This window comes from Gymnoscopelus microlampas (assembly GCF_963454915.1).
Source record: "Gymnoscopelus microlampas genome assembly, chromosome: 21".
Lineage (NCBI taxonomy): Eukaryota > Metazoa > Chordata > Actinopteri > Myctophiformes > Myctophidae > Gymnoscopelus > Gymnoscopelus microlampas.
The window spans coordinates 38847001-38871723 of NC_139958.1; the positions used below are offsets into that span (position 1 = coordinate 38847001).

At 42.7% G+C, this 24723-nt stretch overlaps 4 protein-coding genes across 6 annotated transcripts; 2 read left to right on the plus strand and 2 right to left on the minus strand.

The window, feature by feature from the left end:
• Positions 1–1463: 1463 nt before the first annotated feature.
• On the minus strand, positions 1464–5023 carry minar2 (membrane integral NOTCH2 associated receptor 2). The gene is made up of 3 exons (XM_084046863.1): positions 4866–5023; positions 2580–2822; positions 1464–1689 (listed from the first exon to the last, which is right to left on the minus strand). The coding sequence occupies exons 1-3, from the start codon at positions 5010–5012 to the stop codon at positions 1492–1494; spliced, it is 588 nt and encodes a 195-aa protein (XP_083902989.1). The 5' UTR covers positions 5013–5023; the 3' UTR covers positions 1464–1491.
• Positions 5024–5385: 362 nt separating this feature from the next.
• isoc1 (isochorismatase domain containing 1) lies at positions 5386–15203 on the minus strand. Of its 3 annotated transcripts, none has more exons than XM_084046922.1 (6): positions 14927–15203; positions 12250–12369; positions 10795–10998; positions 8956–9072; positions 7936–8100; positions 5386–5661 (listed from the first exon to the last, which is right to left on the minus strand). In XM_084046922.1, exons 1-5 carry the CDS (start codon positions 15200–15202, stop codon positions 7954–7956), a joined length of 864 nt encoding a protein of 287 aa, XP_083903048.1. In that variant the 5' UTR covers position 15203; the 3' UTR covers positions 5386–5661; positions 7936–7953. The 3 variants fall into 3 exon arrangements, 2 of the variants coding, with proteins under 2 accessions (XP_083903048.1, XP_083903047.1); XM_084046921.1 differs by lacking the exon at positions 5386–5661 and adding an exon at positions 6548–6736; XR_014599991.1 differs by lacking the exon at positions 5386–5661 and adding an exon at positions 6865–7829 and having other exon boundaries at positions 7861–8100.
• Positions 12846–13574, plus strand: LOC311037286 (coenzyme Q-binding protein COQ10 homolog B, mitochondrial-like; the record flags this gene model as incomplete). Its single annotated transcript, XM_084046408.1, has 1 exon — positions 12846–13574. The coding sequence occupies one exon, from the start codon at positions 12846–12848 to the stop codon at positions 13572–13574; it is 729 nt and encodes a 242-aa protein (XP_083902534.1).
• A 6316-nt stretch (positions 15204–21519) lies between the features above and the next one.
• On the plus strand, positions 21520–22629 carry LOC311037962 (UDP-galactose translocator-like; the record flags this gene model as incomplete). The annotated part of the gene is made up of 1 exon (XM_084047257.1): positions 21520–22629. One exon carries the CDS (start codon positions 21520–21522, stop codon positions 22627–22629), a length of 1110 nt encoding a protein of 369 aa, XP_083903383.1.
• Between the last annotated feature and the right edge of the window lie 2094 nt (positions 22630–24723).

Consider the following 24723-nt stretch of genomic DNA (forward strand, 5'->3'; position numbering starts at 1 on the left):
GTTGTCAGATAATTGTAGTAGTGGAGTAAAAGTACAATATTTGCCTCTGAGATGTAGAGAAATTGGAAGTGATGGGGCAAAATAAATAAAGATGTGACAAAATACTGGAACAGTAGCAGCTTTTGGGTCGTCTCTCCTGGTTGAAGGAACTTGGTGACTCATCTGAAAATAAATGTTCAACTGCTGTTACTGAACAAACGCTATAGCAATGTCTACTACCACAATATAGAGCTTTAACTAATTTTAAAAAGTAGGGATATGATATGGTATAACCCTCACCTACAAACTATCCTGATCTGAACAGTTAGAATAGACAATTCCCTGTTGCCATAACTCTGACGCCATCTACTGGTTGAAATAGCATGTTTCACCCAGCTGGCCAGCTCAATAATGTTAAAATAACACTTACTTTACTAACCGGTTAGTAATGTTTTTTAAACAGTATGCATTTACAAATTATCTTATTGTATGCTACACCGTAAATTCCAATACGTCGATTCCAATACTGTACCTCAACTTGCGTATAAAATTATACCAATCCAATACCTACAAGTGAGAGACACACACGCACACGCACACACACACACACACACACACACACACACACACACACACACACACACACACACACACACACACACACACACACACACACACACACACACACACACACACACACACACACACACACACACACACACACACACACACACACACACACACACACACACACACACACAGAGTTGTATGGTCTGGCTCAGATTAAACCCTTTGTAAAACATAAACAAATACACACAGTACTACAGAGAATGAATGTCATTACTCGAAAATATCTAAATCAAGGAATAAATAGCAAATTCTTTAATAAATTGGTCAATTACAGCCACAATGTAGCATAAATAATAAAGTAACAGTATAAAACAGTAGTGCAACATCAATTTAAAACAAAACATTCCAAATAAACAAGAATTGTGTGTATTAGTGGTTCCCAACCTTCAGGATCGGGGCCGACTTGAAAATCTCGAGAAAGTGCACGCGGCCCACTTGAGACCTGGAACGCATCTGTGTCACTTTAGATTTCTTTGGCTATTAAAAAATAGCATATATACAAGCCCGCGCTATGAGCTTGTAGATCTGCTATTTTTGAAAAATCTTGAAAAAAATGTTTTTGAGATTTTTTTCAAAAAACTATTAGGATTTAGAAAACATTTTTAAGAATCGCTCAGGTCTTAATGGGTTAACACGGAAGCTGCACGGCTGCCGTGTTAAGTGGTCACATTGGGCTGCATGCATTTTCAGAACATGTTTATATACATAAATAAATACATTTCGGGTACATTTCCAGTGCCTGCATCATTTTTGGCGTGTGTCGGGGGGACACTTGCAAATAAAAAAATCAGTTTACTAATGTTTTGGAGAAGATATTATCAAAAATTGTTTAATTGAAAAGGTTACATGGTACGCCTTTAAAAATGCCACGGAGTGTAGTTACTATCCAGCTCTCTTTGTCATCACCACGGACACGGTAATGACGACAATGACACAAATACACAGAGAGACAATGGCCAGGATTTTACAAAGTTTTTTCTTCATGAATTCGGCTTCTTTTTTCTTCAGTAAAGAGTCAAATCCAGGTGTGTACAATTCCTCAAGCCAAAAGTCCAGTTCCTTTGGTGAATTCTCGTCCTCCTGCAAAGCACAAACAAAACAAAATGCCGTTTAACATGAAAAAAGTTTAAAAGTAAAAAGAAAATGCAATATGTCATACACACCAAATGTAGCTGAACTACTGTATCATCCATTAGGTGGCACTTATACTTAGTTGACCGGATTCCCCAGGGCTCTATAATAGGCCTCCTCCTGTTTTCACTCTACAAAAATCTTGAGCTTGTGAGCTTGTTTTCGTCGAATGTTAGCCCCAGAATACGGATACGTAGGGATCAAGTGGTTAAGTTGTAATGCTTAATGTTGGCCAACTCCCGAAAATATCAGATCTACAAGCCTCAATCAGTTACTGATTATATATCAGATCTACAAGAATCAGTTAGGTCGTGCGGCTTTTAAGATTGATTTGATTTGAAGCCCTTCCTATTCAACAAGATTTGCAACTACACTACAGAAAAGCATTGCATGACAAGCCAATGTGCTCACACACACGGCACTCTCAATTTCGGGAGAAATCATGAATTGAAAATGTATATTATGATACATCGGTTCTCAAAGTGGGGTCCAGGGACCCCCAGGGGTCCTTGGGGAGGTACCAGGGGGTCCCCAGCTAAATTAGTTAGTGTCACAATAATTGTAACCACTTTAACCATATTTTATAGTTTGGCTATTCAAAAATTGCCGCACAATGAGCTTGCAGATCTGCTATTTTTGAAAAACCATGAAAATGTTTGCAAATCTTTGAATATATATATTTTTAAAGTGAACATTTGTAACTCAAATCTTTGCTTCTGGGGGTCCCTGGAACTAAACATTTTGAGATGGGGGTGCGTGGCCAAATACATATAATTTTGGGGGTTCTTGACATGAAAAGGTTTGAGAAAGAAAAGACACATCATAGTACAAAAATGTACCTTCATGTAGTCTGCCAGGTTACCGTGAAGGGTGTGTCTGTCGTATTCCTGGATGGTCCAGGAGGGTTTACATTTCTCTGGTTCTGGCTCCACAATCTTGGCGTCCGTGTACAGAGGGTTCCTCTTGATGTTGGGTTTGAAGGTGACAGGCGTGATGTGCTCCAGATAGCGCTCCACAAACTCCACAGGAGCCACCTCCGGCGGAGGAGAAGGCCTGTGCTCCGGCAACGCACTTGGGTCCTGCTGTGGAGAATAATGTGATTTTAAATAAAACATCTAATAGGCTCTATTCACAGCAGCCATATTATGAAGACATTCACAGGTGTTACCAATGATAATAATGAAGGCTCTTTTCCATTCTGGTCAAACAGAGTCAGGGTGCTGATATTGTGCATGTTGGCTCACTGGAAACACTCTGTTACACCAGTGGGTCTACAGTTGGGGTCCAGGGACCCTCATGGGCTTCCAAATGGCCCCTTACAGGTGTGTAACGGGTCCATTTGGTTCCATTTGTACACTCTCAGAGTTATGGGGCTCGTGGAAACCACGGTGCTACACTAAATGGAACAGAGCCTTCATTAGTATCATTGGTAACACCTGTGAAGGAAGTGATAATATGGCTGCTGTGCATAGAGCATATTAATGCCCTATACTTGATTATACTACAGCGTCACACAAAATGGTTCAAAACGAGCAGATCCACAAGCTCGAAACGCGGCGCGAAGCGACTAGTCAGGGAAATATGTGAAACGGTTGTTCACTTCCGTCAGAAAGTGTGACATTTTGCAAGTACATTTTGATACCAATACTTTTGTACTTTTACTCAAGTCAATTTAGAATTCCGGACTTTTACTTGTAACAGAGTATTTCTACATTGCAGTATTGATACTTTTACTTAAGCAAAGATTGTGAGTACTTTTTCCACCACTGCTAAACAGGCACAAGCTGCCGGTGGTACATTCACATGAGAGAGCATTGAAAGCAGATATGTTCCTCATTAGCATGCTGTTCAACATCATTAAAACATAAACAAGACGGCTCTAATAACACCCTGGCTTCCCTGTGGATCTCATCACATCATGCTGATGACATCAGGAGGGTCAGTGGATCTAAAGAGGGTGCTATTAAAGGAGTAGTTCACCCAAAAAATGACTTATTTTCTATCAATTGCACACCTCATGAAGCCTTGAATCCATGGATTTATTTTTGTTTTTGCGGCATTCCTAAACCAATAATTTCATTCCCGTCTCCTACCGGCTAATGTATCCCGTAGGAGACACAAAGTAGATTATTTGTGTCTCCTACCGGATACACACCCGGTCATCAAATTATTGCTGGCTTAGGAATACCACAAAAACAAAAATAAATCCATGAATTCAAGGCTTCATGGGGTGTGCAATTGATAGAAAATAAGTCATTTTTGGGGTGAACTCCTCCTTTAATACATGTACCCACCCTAACAGCAGTGGGTGCAATTAATGCATTATAAAGGGATAGTTCACCCCCTTTTTTTCTATCGACTAGTCACCCCATGGAGACTTGAATTCATGGATATCGTTTGTTTTTTGTCGCATTAAATTTGATGACCGGCAGCGGTTCCGGTAGGAGACATAAAGAGTCTCCTTCGTGTCGCCTACCGGTCCGCTGGCCATCAAATGATTGTCTTAGGAATGCGACAAAAAACATCCATGAATTCAAGTCTCCATGGGGTGACTAAATTATTGAAGTGCGACAAATGTCATAAGGCAAAATATAACAGCACCTATAGTAGTCTGTACCATCACAGTGCAGTGCTATGAGCTTGTAGATCTGCTGTTTTTGAAAAATCTTGAAAAAGTGTGCAGATCTTTGAATATATATTTTTTAAGCGAACATTTTAACTCATATTTGCTTCTGGGGGGTCCCTGGAACAACATATTTTGAGATGGGGGTCCGCGGCCAAATACATAACATTTTGGGGGCCCTTGACATGAAAATGTTTGAGAACCACTGATATTATAGCAACATACGTTTTTTTCAAAAAAACGTGAGGATTTAGAAGACATTTGTAGAATCCCCAGAAGCAAAGGTTTGAGTCAAAAATGTTTGCTTTAAATATATATATGTTTTCAAAGATTTTCATGATTTTTCAAAAAATGTGCAGATCTACAAGCTCATAGTGCGGCACTCAGTACCGTGCTATGAGCTTGTATATATGCTATTTTTGAATAGCCAAAGTATAAAATAATGGTTAAAGTGGCTAAAATGACAGATGCTGGTCTTAATACAGTATATATAGTACAGTACCTGCTCGTAGAGCCTGTTGTGCCAGTGTCTGTGGCTGGACATGGCCGCCCGCACCTGGAACATGCCGTGTGTGGCGGGCAGCATCCCCACGTCCAGCTGGAGGAACTTCTGTGGGTGGTTGTTGTTGGGGAGAGCCGAGACGTCCATCCTTTTGTGCAGCATGGTGTCCACGCAGCAAGGTTAGAGTTAACTAAAACTAACAAAATAACCCAAATTAAAATTCCGATAACTGAAATAAAAAAAAACGAGAATAAAAAATAAAAATAAACTAAACTGAAACAGTTTTGTGTGTTTACAAAAGTAACTGAAATTATAGACAAAATGCCCTTTCGTTTCGTTTTTGTCTGAAATCTTAATCTATTTATTGCACTGTACCAGTTTTACACCAGCTGTCGGCACCATCGCATGGCACCTCGCAGTCCGTCAGTCTCTTGTTTTTTTTTTCTTGTTTTTTCAATCCTACACCTGATAGAAATAAGTGTAAAAATACTAAAACTAACACTAAAACTAATAAAAAAAACAACTAAAACTATTAGTATTTTCAAAAATAAAAACTAGCAAATCGGCTATGAAAACGAATGAAAACTAACTGAATTAGAAAAAAAAAATCTAAATTAACTAAACTACAATGAGAAATCTCCAAACTATTATAACCTTGGTCCACAGAATGTTGCCTCAGTCCAACACGGTGGTGTCTAGAACGTCGCCTCACTCTAACCGGGTTCCAGAATGGCTGCGTCCAGGTGGCTCTACTCATGCCGTCACCTCACTACAACCTCTCTCTGTCTGTAAGGCTCTGGAATTATTCACGAGACGCCAGACCTACACCAGGTGTCATTTAACAGGGGTGTTGAAACCCAACCCCATGCCTCATTCTTGTTGGAACGCAGTAGTAGCTGTCGCGACCAATGAGGAGAGAGATCTCAACTTATAGGGCTGGGCAACTGACCGAACATACGTATATAGAAACCAATATTTAGAAACGATTTATCAACAAATCACCATTCTAACTCTCAATTTTTTTTGTATTTAACCACGGACCCCCATCTCAAAATATGTTGTTCCAGGGACCCCCCAGAAGCAAATATGAGTTAAAAATATTTGTTTAAAAAATATATACATTCAAAGATTTGCACACATTTTCAAGATTTTTCAAAAATAACAGATCTACAAGCTCATAGTGCGGCACTCTGTGCCGCACTATGAGCTTGTATATCTGCTATTTTTTAATAGCCCAAATTATTAAAAAAATGGTTATAGCTAAAATGTTGTAGTGTAGATTGGGGTCCTTTATCATATGGGGGTCCGTGGTCTAATGCATGTCAAACTGGGGGTCCTTGAAATTCAAAGGGTTGAGCATCACTGCTCTAAAGAACCATATTACAGGAGCTGAACAGGTTATTTGTATGACAGAGATGCATAGAGCTCCTCAACCACCATAAAGAATAGCTGAATAACCACTATGGTTGTGTTTCTTCCCTGCTATTGTGTTCATCTTGTGGTGTGCTATTTGTTTACATTTGGGTTGTGTACGTCAGTGGTTCTCAAAGTGCGGTCTGGGGACCCCCATGGGTCCTTGAGGTGGTCCCAGGGGGGTCCCCAGCTAAATAAGTTAATATAGCATCAAAACCAGTTACTATAACCCTATTTTTCACTTTGGCCCAAGGCATTGAGAGCTTGTAGATCGGCTACAAAATCTTTGTTACAACTCTTCTCTTATGGGGTACCTGGCACAATTGTTTTTCTCCAGATGGGGGTATGTGGCCGCATACATATCAATGCAGGGGTCCTTGACATGAACATATTTGTGAACCACTGGAGCAGGTACTAGTTCAGATATTGTCCCTCATGTTTGTTGTTGCTTGTGTGCTCTGTGATGGAGGAACCACAAGTAGACCAGAAGATTATGGACAAAGATTTGGACTCCTTTCATGACCACGTAGCTACATGACCCGACGTTCTAACAAACTAACACATAAATAAACAAATAATAACTCGGTGATAATTTGCTACGTTTATTTACAATCATTTCAGTTTGACAGGCTTGCTCGCACCAACAGATAACAGATAACTCCATAACTCATTAATGGTGCTGAATGTGACATTCTTTTGTTCAAATAAGTGCTAAATAGCTCTACGTTTTGTTCAGTAACAGGGGTCTCCCCCGTTTCTCCAGCTCTTCAGTAAAGACGACACATTTTCAGGTTGGGATACCAGTTTCGTCCAATCAGGAGAGAGAACTAATAAAGTATACAGGATAAACAAGCAAAATTGGAAATGACAAAAACAACAACAAAAACATTAGCAGACGAAATTGTTTCAGTTCCAATTTTTGTCTGCTAATGTTTTTGTTTGTTGTCGTTTTTGTCTCTCTAAAATGTCTCTCTAAAATTAAAGCTGAAGATAAATAATGATCTCTGTGGGGTTTTGAAAATGTATTTTCTGTCTACTAAAGAGCTATTCAACAAGAAAATATCCCTTGCACCCCCTTTAAACGGCTCATAAACCAAGAATAGCCGATCTAAACACTACTGTCGACGCGGGACACCGTCATTTGGTACAGCGAGCATAAATAAGGCACAAGAGTCAATGGTGACATCTCACATAACACCCTGATCTTGTCTCCACTGTCATCCTCTCCCAGCAGACAAGTGCGCACGTGGAACCTTCTAATCTACACCACTGGCTTACAAACAGCTGGCCCAGGGGCCAGCAGGAGTCCAATTGGACCCTTACGGGTCTGTTACTCTGAGAGTGCACAAATGGAACCAAATGGACCCTTACAAGTCCATTTGGTTCAATCAAGTTAAATAAGCACGGAGGATTTTACAGTGTAGATCGGGGGGTGTTAAAAAAGGTTAAAGAATTACTTGACCAAACTATACTGGGACCCCAAACTACACTGTAACATCCTCAGTGTTCATTTTACTCTTCTGAGAGTGTACAAATGGAACCAAACGGACCCTTGCGGGTCCGCTTGGTTCCATTTGTACACTCTCAGAGTTACAGGCCCGGTAAAGGGGTCCATTTGGGTCCAAAGCGGTCCAAAGGGGGGGGTCCGGAAACCGACCTGGAGAAACGGTGTAATCTACACCTTGGTGAGGAGACCAGACTCCGGGGCGCTGGTTCGGATGACGCTCTGGACCTCCTTGAACTTGGGATGCTCCTTGTCCCCGACCAGCTGTAGGAGGACGGCCTCGCTGGTGGTGACGATGGCACCCGCCCGAGACAGCCTCTGAAATATACGAGATATAAGTACAGAAATGTTCAAATCAAAGTCAGGAAAAACTTTTCCGGATTGTTTTTTTCCTGGATCCGATGAGTCACTAGCTCTTGCTAATACGCTAAATAGGCCTTAATACATTATAATTGTCTTCTATAACTAAAATGTAAAATTATAAACACCTTCAATATGTTATTTATTTAATAAATAGTTAATCTTTCACTTAATAGGGCAATGCCCATCACAGGTTGATGGTCTAGCCCTATGGAATTTATGGAATGCATGTGAAAATATAAACCAACTTAATACTTCCTAAGGTTAATATGAGCATCAAATCAATATCAATATCAATCGTTTTTGAAGTACCAGGAATGCAAGGAACAGACGACACCCAGTCGATTTATCACCTGAATAAATCGACTCATTGCAGCTTTCTTTTGCAAAGTCCTTTTTAAAGCTTTTTTTGGACATAAATGAAGCTTATAGATCTGCAAAAAAAATAATAATCTTGAACATGTGTGCAAATCTTTGAATATATATTTTTTTTTAAAGCGAACATTTGTAAGTCAAAATCTTTGCTTCTGGAGGTCCCTGGAACAAAATATTCTACAAATGTTTGCTTTAAAAATATATATATATTCACAGATTAGCACAGATTTTCAAAAATAGCAGATCTACAAGCTCGTAGCACGGCACTCAGTGCCGTGCTATAAGCTTGTATATCTGCTACTTTTTAATAGCCAAAGAAATCTTAAAATGACACAGATGCGTTCCCGGTTTTAATCCCTGTCACTCTCTATAATATTGCACTATACATATATAGCACTCTTCTATGTGACGTTATTTATGAATAAGTCTTATGTGCACCTGAAAAGCAAACATCCTGTCCACCATGCTCCGTGAAGACGTGGCGTCCGCTACGATGTGAACCTCGTAGCCGCGGCCTATCAGATCCAGCGCTGTCTGCTGGATACACACATGAGCCTAGATGGGACAGAGGAATATACATGAGCCTAGATAGGACAGAGGAATATACACACATGAGCCTGGATGCGACAGAGGAATATACACACATGAGCCTAGATGGGACAGAGGAATATACAAACATGAGCCTAGATGGGACAGAGGAATATACACACATGAGCCTGGATGGAACAGAGGAATATACACACATGAGCCTGGATGGGACAGAGGAATATACACACATGAGCCTAGATGGGACAGAGGAATATACACACATGAGCCTAGATGGGACAGAGGAATATACACACATGAGCCTGGATGGGACAGAGGAATATACACACATGAGCCTGGATGGAACAGAGGAATATACACACATGAGCAGGGGTGCACATAACTGGTGCGCAGGTGCGCATGCGCACCCAAAATAAAAAATGCGCACCACATCAGGCGACGCGAGGCGCTTTTGCGCACCAACAGCTGGGAGAGGAATTTCCAAGCTTTTATTTTTTAGCAAAACTAAAAAATAAAAGCCTGGAGATCGAGGCTAGGAATTTACTTCCTGAAGCCACACTCACACAATAACTCTAAAGCACCCGTCGGCCCCATGTACAGCCATTAGGCACAGGGGTAGAGATATGACTCGCGTCGCCTCGCATCGCCTGGCATTGCCTCGCTGCGTGCACGCAGCCAGCAGCGGCTGTTAGAGGCACTCGTCACCGATGATGTCACCGATGATGAACGCCCCCCCCCCCCCCCCCCCCCCCGTTGACAAAACTGTCCGGTGGGACGGGACCATGCGCACGAAGTCACATCTCCAGGTGCTCTTCTGCGTACCAGACCTAAAAAGTTATGTGCACCCCTGCACATGAGCCTGGATGGAACAGAGGAATATACACACATGAGCCTGGATGGGACAGAGGAATATACACACATGAGCCTGGATGGGACAGAGGAATATACACATCAGGGGCGGGAATCTACTCCAATCGAAAGTTCTTTATATAACTTATTATATAAATTATTATTACAAAAACGGTAATAATCAACTAAATAGTCTGATAATTAACCACTACTTTGTTGTACAATGGTGGCGGTTTTGTTTTAAAATAAGAAATAATCATTCATTAATCCATGGACCAGGAAAGCATCTGTGTCATTTTAGATTTCTTTGGCTATTCAAAAATAGCAGATCTACAAGCTCATAGCGCGGCACTGACAATTTGTGCAAATCTTTGAATATATAAAAATATATATTTTTAAAGAGAACATTTTTAACTCCAATCTTAGCTTCTGGGGGTCTCCGACTCCCTGGAACAGAACATTTTGAGATGGGAGTCCGCGGCCAAATACATATAATTGTGGGGGTCCTTGACATGGAAAAAGTTGGAGCATCACTGATATAGCAACCAAACAACAATGATTTGTATTTGGCCGCAAACCCCGATCTCAAAATGTTTTGTTCCAGGGACCCCCAAAAGCAAAGATTTGAGTGACAAATGTTCGCTTTAAAAATATATACATTCAAAGAATTGCACAAATTTTCAAGATCTTTCAAAGATAGCAGATCTACAAGCTCGTAACTCGGTGCCGCGCTACGAGCTTGTAGATCTGCTCTTTTTGAATAGCCGAAGAACTCTAAAATGACACAGATGCGTTCCCGGAATGAATGGGTTAAATAATCGTGATTTGCAGTCATATCGCCTAGCCCTAGATCGGAGGTGTGTGTGTGTGTTACGTCCTTACCTCTATCCCAAACAGCACTATGGAGCGTACCGCGGGCAGCTCTGCCAGGACGGCCTCTGTCTCAGGTAGCACCATGGAGAACCTGGTCTTTGGGAAGACCAGCTTGGCTCTGCTCAGGTCCAGCTCTGGCACGGTGCTGCCCAGACCTTTAGGGTACTGTTCCGACACAATGACCGGGATGTCCAAGATCCCGGCCCCCTGCAGCTGGACAGACAAGAGGAAAAAAAAGAGGCCAGGTTTATTTAATTATCAACCTCTTTAGACCTGAGGCCGATTCTACTAAATGGATTCTGAATCCCAACATTTTTTTTTTTTTTTTTTATGTATGTTACTATAATAATAGTTCTCAAAATGTTTCATGTCAAGGACCCCCAAAATGATATGTATTTGGCCGCGGACCCCCATCTCAAAATATTTTGTTCCAGGGACCCCCAGAAGCAAAGATTTGAGTTAAAAATGTTTCGCTTTAAAATATATATATATTCAAAGATTTGCAATATTTTTCACGATAAAAAAAAAATAGCAGATCTACAAGCTCATAGTGCCGCGCAATGAGCTTGTATATCTGCACCGATACTTTCCTGGTCTTTCCTGGTTAACTTACTAATAGTTAATATAATGGTGTAAACGTAACGTTTTCGCACTGAGCTAATAGAGTTTGGCCTGCTTTATTTGGGGAGGAATTTGATTTTGACCTTAGTGCCAAACTAGAAACAGCATCGTGTCAAAGGTCGTGTCCACATACCCTGGGTGGGGTTGGCGAAAGGGCCTACTCTGTGTGTGGAGTTTGGGGTAGTTGTCTACTAGGGTAGTTAATACCCTCACAAAAATACCCTCACAAAAACATGCAGTAATCCTGGTCGCTATACCGCCTCCCCCATGACAGCCTGGGCGCCTGATGAAGGGGAAGGGAACTGGTTGGAATAACGTGTTCCTTCCACGCGCTACGTCCTACCGGGGAAACTCCCCCCTGTCAGGTGACAAGAAGGTCAGTTGGCTCTCATGCACTGAAGGAGGCATGAGCTCGACCCTGGGCTCCCTAGGCTGTGGGGGGAGTGTAGCGCCCAGGATCACTTAGAAAATTGGCACCGGGTGAAAAAAGGGTTACAAAATCGTGGGATAAAATAAATAAATAAATTTAAAAAAAGGTTGTGTCCAAACCTAGACACAGGATCTACATATCTCAATAGAAGAGCAGGGAGACCAAACACAACCACCCCAATTGTATGAGCTTTGTTGTAGCACATTGTGAGCGTGTTGTGAGCTTGTAGATCTGCTATTGTCAATAGTTGGGTCTCTTTTGGGTCTTGAGCTAAAACATTTGGGAACCACTGATCTATGATGTCAGTAAAAACAGATGATGGGCATGTTAATTAAATGACACTCATTGGTCAATAACTTAACAAACACACTGACGGACAAAGAAAGTATGAGAGTAGCATGAATGAACCCTACCAGTCTCTGTCCCACGGTGATGATGTCCTCAAAATAACTAATGGCCGGTCGGAATCTCTCCTGCAGGTCGCAGCAGAAGAATGCAGTGGTCTTCTGACACAAGTTACCCAATGGCGTCATCTGGTAGAAGGGACATGAATTATATAAAAAATGCATTAGCTATTTATTAAGCAGTTTATATACCATGTATAACCATTTAACCATATTTCCCAAACAATGGTTTGGAACCAAACTCGAAATGCGTCGCTTTTCGAGCTTGTGGATTTGTAACTTTTGAGTGACGCTGTAGTATGATCAAGTAGGGCGTTAAATTACGAAGAAAAAAAAACACGGAAAGTTAGAATATGGAGATTTCTGCCCTGAAAGCGACAATATTAGCAAATAACATGTGAGTGAGAAAGGATTTATATTGAGGATTGCAGAGAACTACAGCGCCCAAATATGGACGTGTACAACATCACTAAAACGTCACAGAAAAAAACAGCTTAAAAGGAACGGGAAGACCTTGAGATAGGGCTCTCAGACACGGATAACCATCGCAAATTGAGTTACGAACGCTGAATTTGAGTCCTCTGAACCTGTGTGGTCACATAGAAATGGCCGCCTCGGTCAGCGGCAGGCGGTTACTGGCGGCTTTGAGAACGTTCAGCAACTCCCCGGACATTGCCAACGCGGTCACGCCACTTCGGTCCCGTCCGCCGGCGTGGGCCGGAGAGCGCGCGAGACAGAACATTCCGTCGGCCCTAACTCCAAGAGCGCCTCGCCTTCAGGGCCGGCACCACGCCGCCGCGACGGCGCCGACTCAAAGCCGAACGATCGCGAACTTCCTCAACAAAAGGAAAGAGTACTTGGAGCGTCGGCTACTCGGATACTCCATGGTGCAGATGTACGAAATAGTGAACAACGTCGACGATTATAAGCACTTTGTGCCCTGGTGCAAGGAGTCCCGGACCATCACGAAAAGCCCCAAAGAAGCGCTGCTCGAAGTGGGCTTCCCGCCGCTGGTGGAGAGATACACCTCTCTGATCACCAGCGTCCGGCCCTATCTGGTCAAAGCGGTGAGCAGCGACGGGAGGTTCTTCAGCCACATGGAGACCACGTGGCGCTTCGGGCCGGGCCTGCCCGACTGTCCGCTCACCTGCACCGTGGACTTTCGGACGGCCTTCGAGTTCCGCACCTGGGTCGGCTCCGGGCTGTACGCGCGCCTCTTCGGCGAGGCGGTGAGGCGGAACGTGGCGGCCTTCGAGCGGCGGGCCGGCGAGCTCCACGGCCCGGCGACCCGCATCCCTCGGGAGTCGATGCTTCGCGAGGTGCGCCAGACGTGAGGGCCCCGTGTCACGGTTATTACAACATCGCCCTAATCACAGATAGTCACAATTCTTTTTTGCATAAATCGTTAAAAACATTCATATTCTTTCAAACATTTAAAAAAAAATACTGGGAATAGCCGATCTACAAGCTATTTTGAGCTTGTGTATCTGCTATTTCCACTATTCATATAAAGTATAACGTCATTAAATTATGCAAGTTATTTGTCATTATCTGCCCGCCTGTGCACCTTATGTTTACGAAGCAAAAAAACAAACAGAAATGTAATGTTTTTAGTCATAATATTCCAGTGTTTCAACGGCAGAAACAGTTACATCGTTAATAGCAATTATTTTATTTAAGCGACAATTAATCGTCAAGTACAATGTCATTTAAACCAGTGGTTCTGGTTAAACCTTGCTTTACTTTATCAGTTTAATTGGAAGGGCCCACGTATATTAATGAACATTGTGAACATTGTAATATCAAACACATTAGATATTTATAGTTATTACTATTACTATTATTTTAATAGTAGTAGTAAGTAATTAACATCACTGCCTTAACCAAATTAACAGCACAGACAAACAAGTTAATGTTATTGTTGAAGGTTTGGATTTTTATGTGTGTGCAGTTAATTAGTTTAAGGGATTTCACAACTAAGTTAACATTACTTGCAACAAAGCTTCAAACGTGTGTTGTTATGCATTAAATACATATTTCAGTATCAGAAATAAAGAAAACTTCATTCCGAATGCATGAACACATTGTCGATGGGAATGATAATAAAGTGCAGTGCAGTGATCTTATGTCATGAGGTGACAGGTTGCAGTGGTGTTAAGTAACTAAGTACATTACTCAAGTACAGTACTATTAAGTACAATTGTGAGGTATTTTTTACTTTACTGGAGTATTTCCAATTTTTAATACTTTTACTTCTATTGAACTACATCTCAGAGGCAAATGTGGTACTTTTACTCCACTACAATTATTTGACAATTGACTTTAGTTACTTTGATGATTTTGATTATTAATACAAAACATACATTAACCACTTAAGCCCTATATACATTTCAGGCATTTGAAAATAGCAGATCTACAAGCTCACCTGTGGTGAGTTTGTAGATCACCACATGTGGCAATGGGCGGTAGTGACGGGGCGCATCCGGTGAAAGCCGGAATTACACTCAATGTAAGCAGGAAGTAAACGAGCGGGAAACAATGGCGTTCGGCCACAGACGGGATTAAAACACTTCTTCATTGAAAAATATGGACTAATACATTGCACAAACACGCCGGACCGCTAGTTAACATTTGGGGCAAGCGGGTAAGCACCTTATATTTAGCATTCGTACAAGGCTATGCTTACATCGTGAGGTGACAGGCTGCAGCAGGGCACCAGCCTCAGCTTGCATGTGTGCGAGACAGCGAAGTCCTCCTGCACGTCCACGTACTGACCCCACTCCTCTGAAAACACCTGGATGACGTGCGAGACACGCGCGTCCACGTCACGGCCGTACGCGGACGCGAACCTCTGCAGGATGACGTCACGGCCACAGCCCGACGGCAGGGAGCCGGGACGGGAGAACGCAGAGAAGGACAACAACACCGAGACTTCTGCGCTGACCGTGGAACTGTCCGCCATGTTTGTTGTGTTTGTTGTCACACTGACGACATGCAGCGTTGCCAGGTTGTGTGAGAGAAACAAGCAACAATGTGTATGAAAACAAGCCCAAAAGAAGCACTGGAAGAAAATGTGAAAAAAATAAATGTGGAATATTTGAGGAAACATTTAACAACACAGTAAAGGACTCCAATGAAAACAAGACATAGGCTTTGTCTCTCTCTCTCTCTCTCTCTCTCTCTCTCTCTCTCTCTCTCTCTCTCTCTCTCTCTCTCTCTCTCTCTCTCTTGTACGGGGGTCCCTGGCACAAAATATTTTCAGATGTGGGGGGTCTGCAGACAAATTCATATTAATCTGGGGGTCCTTGACATGAAAATATTTGGTTTAAACAACATTAAGAAACAAGCCCAAATAAGCAACTACACTTTAGTAACAAGCCCAAATAAGCTACTACACTTTAGAGACAAGCCCAAATAAGCAACTACACTTTAGAGACAAGCCCAAAAAACCTCAACCACCAACAATATCTACAAGCAACTTTATGGGAAAAACAAGCCCAAAGTCGCTTATAATAACCGGACATGGCAACACTGCGGAGCATGCGCAGTGGGGCTAGTTTAAAAGCGGAACCTCTTCATCGATGCTTAAAGGTTGCAAGGAACTTTGCAATGCCGCCATCTATTGGATTGTAACAGCGTTACAGTGTAAATGCAGGGGTCTTCAACATTTTTCAGGCCAAAAGTACTACATTTTTTTACATAAGTAAAAGTATCAATACTGCAATGTAGAAATACTCTGTTACAAGTAAGAGTCCAGAATTCAAAATGTACTTGAGTAAAAGAACAAAAGTATTAGTATCAAAATCAATGTTCTTAAAGTAGCCTAAGAAAGTACTCATATGCACAATGTATTTCACAAGTTTTCAAATGAATAAAATCTTTAGAAAATTGCAGATCTACAAGTTCACAATGCGTCGCATCGCGACGCATTGTGAGCTTGTAGATCTGCTATTTTCAAATGGCCGAAATGTAGGCCTATATAGGGCTGCAGTGGTTAATGTATGCTTTGTAATTATCAACATCTACATAATGTAACTAGTAACTAAAGTTTTCATATAATTGTAGTGGAGTAAAAGTACAATATTTGCCTCTTAGATGTAGTGGAGTAGAAGTAAAAGGACTCAAAATTGGAAATACTATAAAATAAAAGTAAAAAATAAGTACAGTACTTGAAAATGTAAATGTATTTAGTCACTTTCCACCACTGGCCAATAAGGACCCCTTAGCTGAGAGAGAGATGAAGCAGGGACCCGGGCCCCCACTATTGTAAAGAATTGTGCTGCAGATCAAACCTTTTCATAGATTTCATAGATAGCTTCATAGACTTGTTTGACAACAGCACTATCGTCAGTGTTGTGTACATTTCTCTTTTTTTTTCCTTCTTCACAAGAATGCTACGAATTACTTGGCATGCTCAAGTGAGTAGAAGCTACAAGGTATTGGTTTTGTCTTCTATTTGAAATGAATGAAACAATACATTTTATTTTTGTCTCTTATAAATCTAAAAAAAAAAAGTTATACATAAATGGAAAAAAAAGATCTTCTTTGGGGGCCTCGGTCCTGCGGGTCACACAAGGTCAGAGAGAGAAGGATGAGGCACTGCGTCAGGCACCTGTAACTGATGTTCAGATTATGATATCTGAGTTCCCAGAAAGGTGTTGGCTAGTCTGCACTTTTGCATCGCATCGGTTAACATAACTTTATTCATTAATATTAGCCCTCCGTTGCTCTGTAGCTTTAAGACAATAATCTGAATAATAAATAAATAAATAACTTAATAGCTAGATTAAAATAATGTTCTGATTACCTCAACTTGACTGAGGTCATAGTCAGAGTAACAATAATAACAATAAAGTGGAATAGTGGAATATTTCATTTCTGTTCAGATTATTGATAGTATTTTAGATAAACATTAATCTGACGTAGCCTACTATCCAAGATTTTGCAGCATTCTGTAACACTTATGGCAGGTAGAGCATGCAAGAGCACATGTCTCCTGTTTTGAACGTGAGTTATTTTATATTAAGAAACTTTGAGGCCGTAATTCTTCCAGAAAGAGTTTGATGACAGTTGATCTGTCATTTGAGCTTTTGATCTGAATATTTGGATAATGTATTCAGTGTATTGCATACCATTATATGCACATGCCCGTTGTACTAACCCATCTGTCTGTCTGTGTCCCTTTAATAATGATATATGGAGATCCCCGATATCATCATGGCCATATATGGGCATATACTGATGCTGTATATGGGTATATCGGTTGGATTGGAGCTTCTGGACAACCGAATCTCCATATATATATGCCTATACATGGGCATATCGATCGGATTGATGCCTGGTGGTTCTGGACAACCGCCTGTCCATCTGGGTTGACGCCGGGCACCACACTCCTTCAGGTCCTCGGCGCTACACATGGTGAGTTTGAAGTCTCGATCGGCCGGCGAAGGATGGATACGTGAGATACGCACACTCACTCACACACTCACACACTCACAGCAAGATTTACAGGAGTGAATTTATGGAAGGATATTGAATACCAGGCCTGGAATTTTGTCATTTTAGGGCCAAGGCCACCGGGCCTTTGGTGTAGTACATTTTGTTTGAGCGCACAAAGGCCAAATGCCAGTGCAGGACGGCAATCAAATTAAACAATGATTTTAACTACACGGAAATAATGAATTCAAATGTTTAATACATAGTATAACCATCAGTAAAATAAATGAATAAATACGCTGTTTATTTCTCAAAATAATTTAGAGGAATTGACAAATTTACCAATATAAAAACTCAAGAGCCAAAAGTTTTTGCCTCATCGCTTCATGCCCTTGATGACAGTGGTGATCTCAGTGCTCATTTCTAGGTTCAACCTCACATGCACCGATATTCTGAACTCCGTTGCTCCCCTCAGGAATCACACGCACGAAAGCACTTTCTGAGCAATGGCTCAATGACTCAACCCATGCTCTCAGACGCGTATGTAGGCAAGCAGAGAGAGAATGGCAAAATTATAAACTGCATGTCTCACTACAGATCCTACGGGGCCGCCTTTCCGATGATCAGAAAGCCGTCAAACGTGCCAAAACGGAACACATTTCCAGCTTAGTCTCCAAAAATTGCCACAAACCCCAAGTTCTTTTCAATGTGTTTAATTCCCTCATAAATCCCTGCACTATACCTTCTTTTGTGCCTTCACCCACCCTCTGTGAGTTTTTTAAATTATTTTTTTATCGATAAAATCACAACCCTCAGGTCAGCTCATATATGCGCTCAAATTATCTCAATCTCAATGATAGCAAGACAGAAATTATAATTTTTCGGCCTCGAATCTCCCACCCCTCCCCCTGACATCCTACTGTAGGTCCCCTTTGCTCTTACACACACTTTTGATGCAGCCTTCAAACTGGACAAACAGGTTAGTTCTGTTGTTAAAACTAACTTTTTCATCTCAGACTTCTAGCCAAGATTAAACCCTACCTCTCTAAAAAATGACCTCGAGAGAGGGTTCTCCACGCATTTATTCCATCCAGATTGGACTACTGTAATTCTCTATATGTCGGCATCGATCAATCGCTGCTTATAAGGCGCTTGCAGCTGATCCAGAACGCCGCTGTCCGTCTTCTCACTGGGACAAGGAATGCGAGACCATATCACTCCAGTCTTGGCCTCGCTCCATTGGCTCCCTGTCCGCTTCCAAATTGATTCCATGATTTTAATGTTTGTTTATAAAATTCAAAATGCGTTGGCACCCCCGTCCCTTGCAGATCTCGTTTCCGACCACTCCCCACCCAGAGCCTTGAGGTCGGCCGACCAGCTGCTGCTGGAGGTGCCAGCACCCACGGGGAAAAAAAACAGGGGTGACCGGGCCTTTGCGGCGGCTGCCCCCAGGCTCTGGAATAATTTGCCCATACGCATCAAAGCTGCCCAGTCGATAGCTATTTTTAAATCCTTAGTAAAGACTACTTTCTTCTCCCTGGCCTTCAGTGATAGCTGATGTAGCCCTGTCTTTCCCTTACTGTTTGTTTTGTTTATGCTTATTTCATTGTATGCTATTGTCTGTTTATATTGCATTGTTTGCTCTTTGTTTTTGTTGTTTTCTTTTGTTTAGTTTTTTACCTGTACAAGACTTTGATTGACCGGTCATGTTAAATGTGCTATATAAATAAACTTTGGTTTGATTTGAAGATGGGGAGTGAGGGGAGATAAGAATTCAGAATCTCAACAAAAGACACTGGTGTTCAAAAACTAGAAAAAGTGCTCCTCGGAGCACTGCCAGACCCCTAGTGGTTGAAATCTGAATGGCCGGGCTTCGCATGACGTGTGTGCAGAGGAAAAGAGGGACAGACCGACCAACCGACAAAGCCTCATGTAGGCCGACCCCCTGGGTCTGGCAAAAATGTATTGACAATAGAGAGGAGGAAACAGTACAATTGGCTGGGGCAGTGCTTGAGGGGCATCAAGGCCACTGTGGCTTCAGGGCAGATCAGATTTTGAGGCCTCTTAAACCCCATATGGTTGAGCGGAGTCCCTCAGGGCTCTATTCTAGTGAATTTTCTGTTTTCTGTTATTGTGGGGAAAGCCTTCGCTGAAATTAGCCGATCGACGCGTTGTGAGCTTGTCGATCTGCTAATGTCTGCGAAAGCTTTCTCAAACAAAAAGGATGCTGGGGTTTAAGTGGTTAATGGACGTGAAATTTCTGCCCTGTCCATGCCATATTACTGTAAGGGAGACACCTGCTCAAATCAGTGTTGCTAGGCAGCATGGCAACTGTTTGTGTTGTAGCTATGCCGTTGATAAGCTGTTTTTTAAGCGTCTATATATAGATGTCTATATTATAGACGTCTATATTATAGACGTCATTTCAACGGCTATAATATAGACGGTCTATAAATAGACACTTAAAAAACTGATAATCAACGTCTAGGCTAAGCCGAGACATCTAAAAAACTTTCACTGTTAGACCAATTATATAGATAGCCCTTAGACGTATTTTAGACGTCTAATAGCCCGAAATGCTCAGTGGGAAGACTTTGGGACAAAAGTTCATATTTACCACCATGCTCTCTGAAACCAAGACAATGTGGGCGTATGGAACAACGTGTGTTCTCTTTCTCATCTTTGCAGAAGGTGAGTAAGTAATTAATCTAGTGCTGACAGTAGTGCTAGCCGCTCTATACCTGGATCCTGCTCTATACCTGACTTTGTCCGTGTGTGTCAACGTTCTGATTGGTCAGGTGCGTACGTCAACAAAGTGATTGGTCAAGCTTCACGTGACACGTGGCTATAAACATATTATAAACACATATCGATGACAAAATGTATCAAAGGCTCCGCTACCTTCACACAGGGTGTGAGTTTTTTCCACTCTACGCAAAATCTCTTTGACAAAATGATAACGCATTGTGAGCTTGTAGATCTGCTATTTTGGGTGAATGTTCGCCTATTCTTGCAGGAAAGAGAAGAGGAAGGCTAAAATAGGAGGTTCATGGATGCGCTGAGAGATGACATGCAGGTGGCAGGAGTTACAGAGGAAGACGCAGAAGACAGAACTCGGAACAGATGATCCGCTGTGGCGACCCCAAAGGGAAGTAGAGGAAGTTCACCTATTTTTGCCAAATGTTGGCCTATTATGACATGGCCAGAATAGAGGTGTTGGGATTCAAGTAAAACTTGACCACACTCTGACCTTAGTGGGATTCCGACATGACAGAGACATTCTCCTGGTAAAAATAACATTTAGAACGGACTTAATCTTGCTCATGTGTAGGTTAATTGAATAATTGAAAAGAAGAATTCTGAAAATATTTTTTGGATAACATTTTAATTTCTTTCTCCCGAGGGGGTACTAGGGGTAATATATTTTAGTTGTACCCATATTTGGGTACAACTAACTTAGAACTCGATATGAGCTGACTGATACATCTAAGTATGACATCTGGGGACTCTGTATTCGGGCATGACTGGGACTCCAAATATGGATATGGCCAGTTAAACAACCAGTTAAACAACCCTTAAGTTCACATCTCTAAACAAAGTTTACAAAAGCTGTCGACTGCTGAGTGTCGCCAGCATGAATTAACATAGGAATGAGGCTGGATGCATATCAATGATTTATTGTTTTAATGACGTGCACGCAACGTCATTAAAATAGCCTACCACCAAAGATAAAATCACCTCTGCACCACTGGAGAGGCCACAGATTCAGTCAGCGTTCTCCAGGTGATCTCAAGGACTCGACTCTTGGATACAGATCTCTCCAGGACTAAGGCTGTTCCCCACATGGCGATCCAGGCCCGGGCAGAAGAGAAAATGGCCACAGAAACGTCAGGCCGCAAACACCACAAAGAAACTAACAGCAGGAAGTTGAAATACATCAGCCTGGTGTTGCTGGTGGTCCAGAATGCATGTCTCATCCTCAACATGCGATATGTCTGCATGCAGCCCGGCGATCGCTTCTTCAAAACCTCAGCCGTGGTCATGGCGGAGATCCTCAAACTTCTGGCCTGTCTGCTTATCCTCCTCCTGCAGAATAGATGTAATCCAAAGCGAACAGTATGGCTCCTGCATGACAGCGTATTCATCCAGTACAGAGAAACGCTGAAGCTAACCGTCCCGTCCCTCTTCTACACGCTACAAAACAACCTGCAGTATGTCGCCATTTCCAACCTGCCTGCTGCCACCTTCCAGGTGACCTACCAGCTGAAGATCCTGACCACGGCGTTATTCAGTGTGACGATGTTGAAGAGGTCTCTGTCCAGAGTTCAGTGGGTTTCTCTGCTGATCTTGTTTGCCGGGGTGGCCGTTGTACAGGTGCGCCAGGAAGGCCAGGTGGAACTGGGCTTTGATTCATCCGGCCAGAACCAAGTTGTGGGATTGGCCGCCGTGTTGTTCAGCTGTCTGTCGTCGGGATTTGCGGGCGTCTACTTTGAGAAGATCCTCAAAGGAACCTCTCCCTCCCTTTGGGTCCGGAACGTCCAGATGGGACTCTTTGGCACGGCCATCGGCATGCTGGCACTTTGCTGGAAAGACGGAGCGCAGGTCTCCGCTAACGGTTTCTTCTTCGGTTACACTCCGATGGTGTGGATGTCCGTTCTCAATCAGGCATTCGGGGGCCTCCTGGTGGCCGTGGTGGTGAAGTACGCCGACAACATCCTCAAAGGGTTCGCCTCGTCCTTCTCCATTGTGGTTTCCATGGTGATGTCGGTATACCTGTTCGGTTTCCAAATAGACCTTCAGTTTGTGTGTGGAGCTGCCATGGTGATCGCAGCCATCTGCATGTACAATCTGTATGCTGTTGACCCCTCTTCTTCATCTGCCGTGAGAGGACACAGGACTGACAGCGGATCAGATGCGGAGACTTTACACCTCAGGTCAATCGTGGTAAAATGAGGACAAAACATCATTGTAAGTCAATGAGGTGCCCCTCATTGACTTACACTATACGGTGAAACAGCTCTCAAAGTCACTCTTTCAGCATCTAAACGAAGTTTAAAGAACACAAACAAAGTTGATTCAGACAACATCACCATACCTGTCAACCTCAGACCGTCCGATAACAGGAGATTTTTTCCCGAGGGGGGGCTCTTGACGAGGGATGGCCAACCGATAACCGTTAACTGTTAAGAAATCGGCAACCGGTTAATACTAACGATTAAAATCTTCTTTTTTTTTACGGCCAAAAAAGTTTTTTTTTTACAAAAATGTGTTAATTGTTTTTTGGCCAAGTCTACACCTGCAACCACACGTGACTTCCACTTTTATTCTTCTGCCTCGTCTTTGTATTGGTATTGTTTGTGTTGGAGCCCCTCAGTGTGGCTGAAGAGTTCATGTGCAACCTCTTCCAGAGAGGGATAGAGACACTAGAAACTCTGCTGGAGACACAACTGTGTAGACTTATAGCCCTTCAAAATAAAATGTATTATGGCCCTTAAAAAATGTTCCTTAACGGTTATCGATTAATTCATCGGTAAGACCTAACGGTAACCAGTTAATAAAATGTCTCCATTTGGCTATTCCTACTCTTGACCACGCTGGGGGTCCCCCCCCCCCCCCCGCTGGGGGTCCCCCCCCCCCAGGAAATGTTTAACAGAGTGGATGTAATTTCCACCAATTCTGGTGGATTTTGGGAGTTTGACACTTTTATCAGGCTTTACTTACATAGGATCCATTAAAAAGTTAAAAGTAGCAATAAAAGAGCCATATTTAATAATAACATTTTGCTGGGGACCCCCTGGAACCCCGCCCAGGACCTCACTTAGACTATGCAGTGGTGGACAAAATACTCAACCCCAGTTGAGTACTTGAGTCGAAGTATAGATTACTCCTGGTCAAATGAGTCTATTAGAAGTTTCTCTGTCAAATTTGTACTTGAGTTAAAATACTGGAGTAGTCTACATGCTTTTGAAATGCTTAAGAATTCAAAAGTACATGCTTTTAAAACTACTTTAAGTACTCAAAAGTAAGAATTAGTTGCGACCGTAGGTCGCACTTACTATAGAAACCTGCTCCAGGTGTCCGTCCTGTCCGTCCGTCACTCCGTCACTCCGTCACACACGTCCGTCACACTTTTGCCCTGCTCATATCTCCGCACCCGTTGCCCCGATCCATGCCAGATTTTGCACACACACTCCTTACCTGCCAAACTACACCCTCCAAGGACCCCCGGAGCTCCAGGGACCCCCAGCGGCCTCGGGGACCCCCAAGTGTAATGCCGTAACTAAACTATCCATTGCCCACACAACTAGGAACCAATCGCCGTTACAGCCCTCTTCTGTATACATGTGACCTACGGTCGCTTATCTCCCGATTAGGGAGTCTTACTGGTATGTTTTGTGTGTGATTGTGTAGTATGTTTTGTGTGAGCGTGTAGTATGTTTTGTGTGAGCGTGTACTCCAGTCCGTGTAGCATGTTTTGTGTGAGCGTGTAGTATGTTTTGTGTGAGCGTGTACTCCGTGTATGTTTTGTGTGAGCGTGTAGTATGTTTTGTGTGAGCGTGTAGTATGTTTTGTGTGAGCGTGTAGTATGTTTTGTGGGAACGTGTAGTATGCTTTGTGTGAGCTTGTATGTTTTGCAGAATGGTGTTCAGACAGTGCTCAGTGATGTCAGTTACACCATGAGTCACAACATGACAGACCAATATGCTCCTTAAGACGTAGGCTGAGGCTGATCCTTAATGCCACCTGTCGCGTCTGCATCCACATGCGATGACACAGGTCTTCCAAGTGTCAAAGGGTGCCGGGGGGGGGGGGGCAATTGGAAAGTAGATAAATATAACACACACCCGCACACATGCACACGCACACACCCACATGCAGACACGCACACACACATGCACGCTGCACGCACCACGCACACACACAAGTGTGTGATCCCCAGTGTGTGTGTGTGTGTGCGTGTGCGTGTGCGTGTGCGTGTGCGTGTGCGTGTGCGTGTGCGTGTGTGTGTGATCTCAATTATTGTGAAAAAAAGAGAATCTTCTAACG

Coding starts and splice junctions, on each gene's coding strand:
- minar2 (XM_084046863.1), bottom strand. CDS start 5,012: ATGGACGTCTCGGCTCTCCCCAACAACAACCACCCACAGAAGTTCCTC. Junction 2,823..4,865: donor ACAACAGGCTCTACGAGCAG/GTACTGTACTAT, acceptor TATTCTCCACAG/CAGGACCCAAGTGCGTTGCC. Junction 1,690..2,579: donor ACCTGGCAGACTACATGAAG/GTACATTTTTGT, acceptor TGTGCTTTGCAG/GAGGACGAGAATTCACCAAA.
- isoc1 (XM_084046922.1), bottom strand. CDS start 15,202: ATGGCGGACAGTTCCACGGTCAGCGCAGAAGTCTCGGTGTTGTTGTCC. Junction 12,370..14,926: donor GCAGCCTGTCACCTCACGAT/GTAAGCATAGCC, acceptor CCCTTCTACCAG/ATGACGCCATTGGGTAACTT. Junction 8,101..8,955: donor ACAGGATGTTTGCTTTTCAG/GTGCACATAAGA, acceptor CGTATATTTCAG/AGGCTGTCTCGGGCGGGTGC.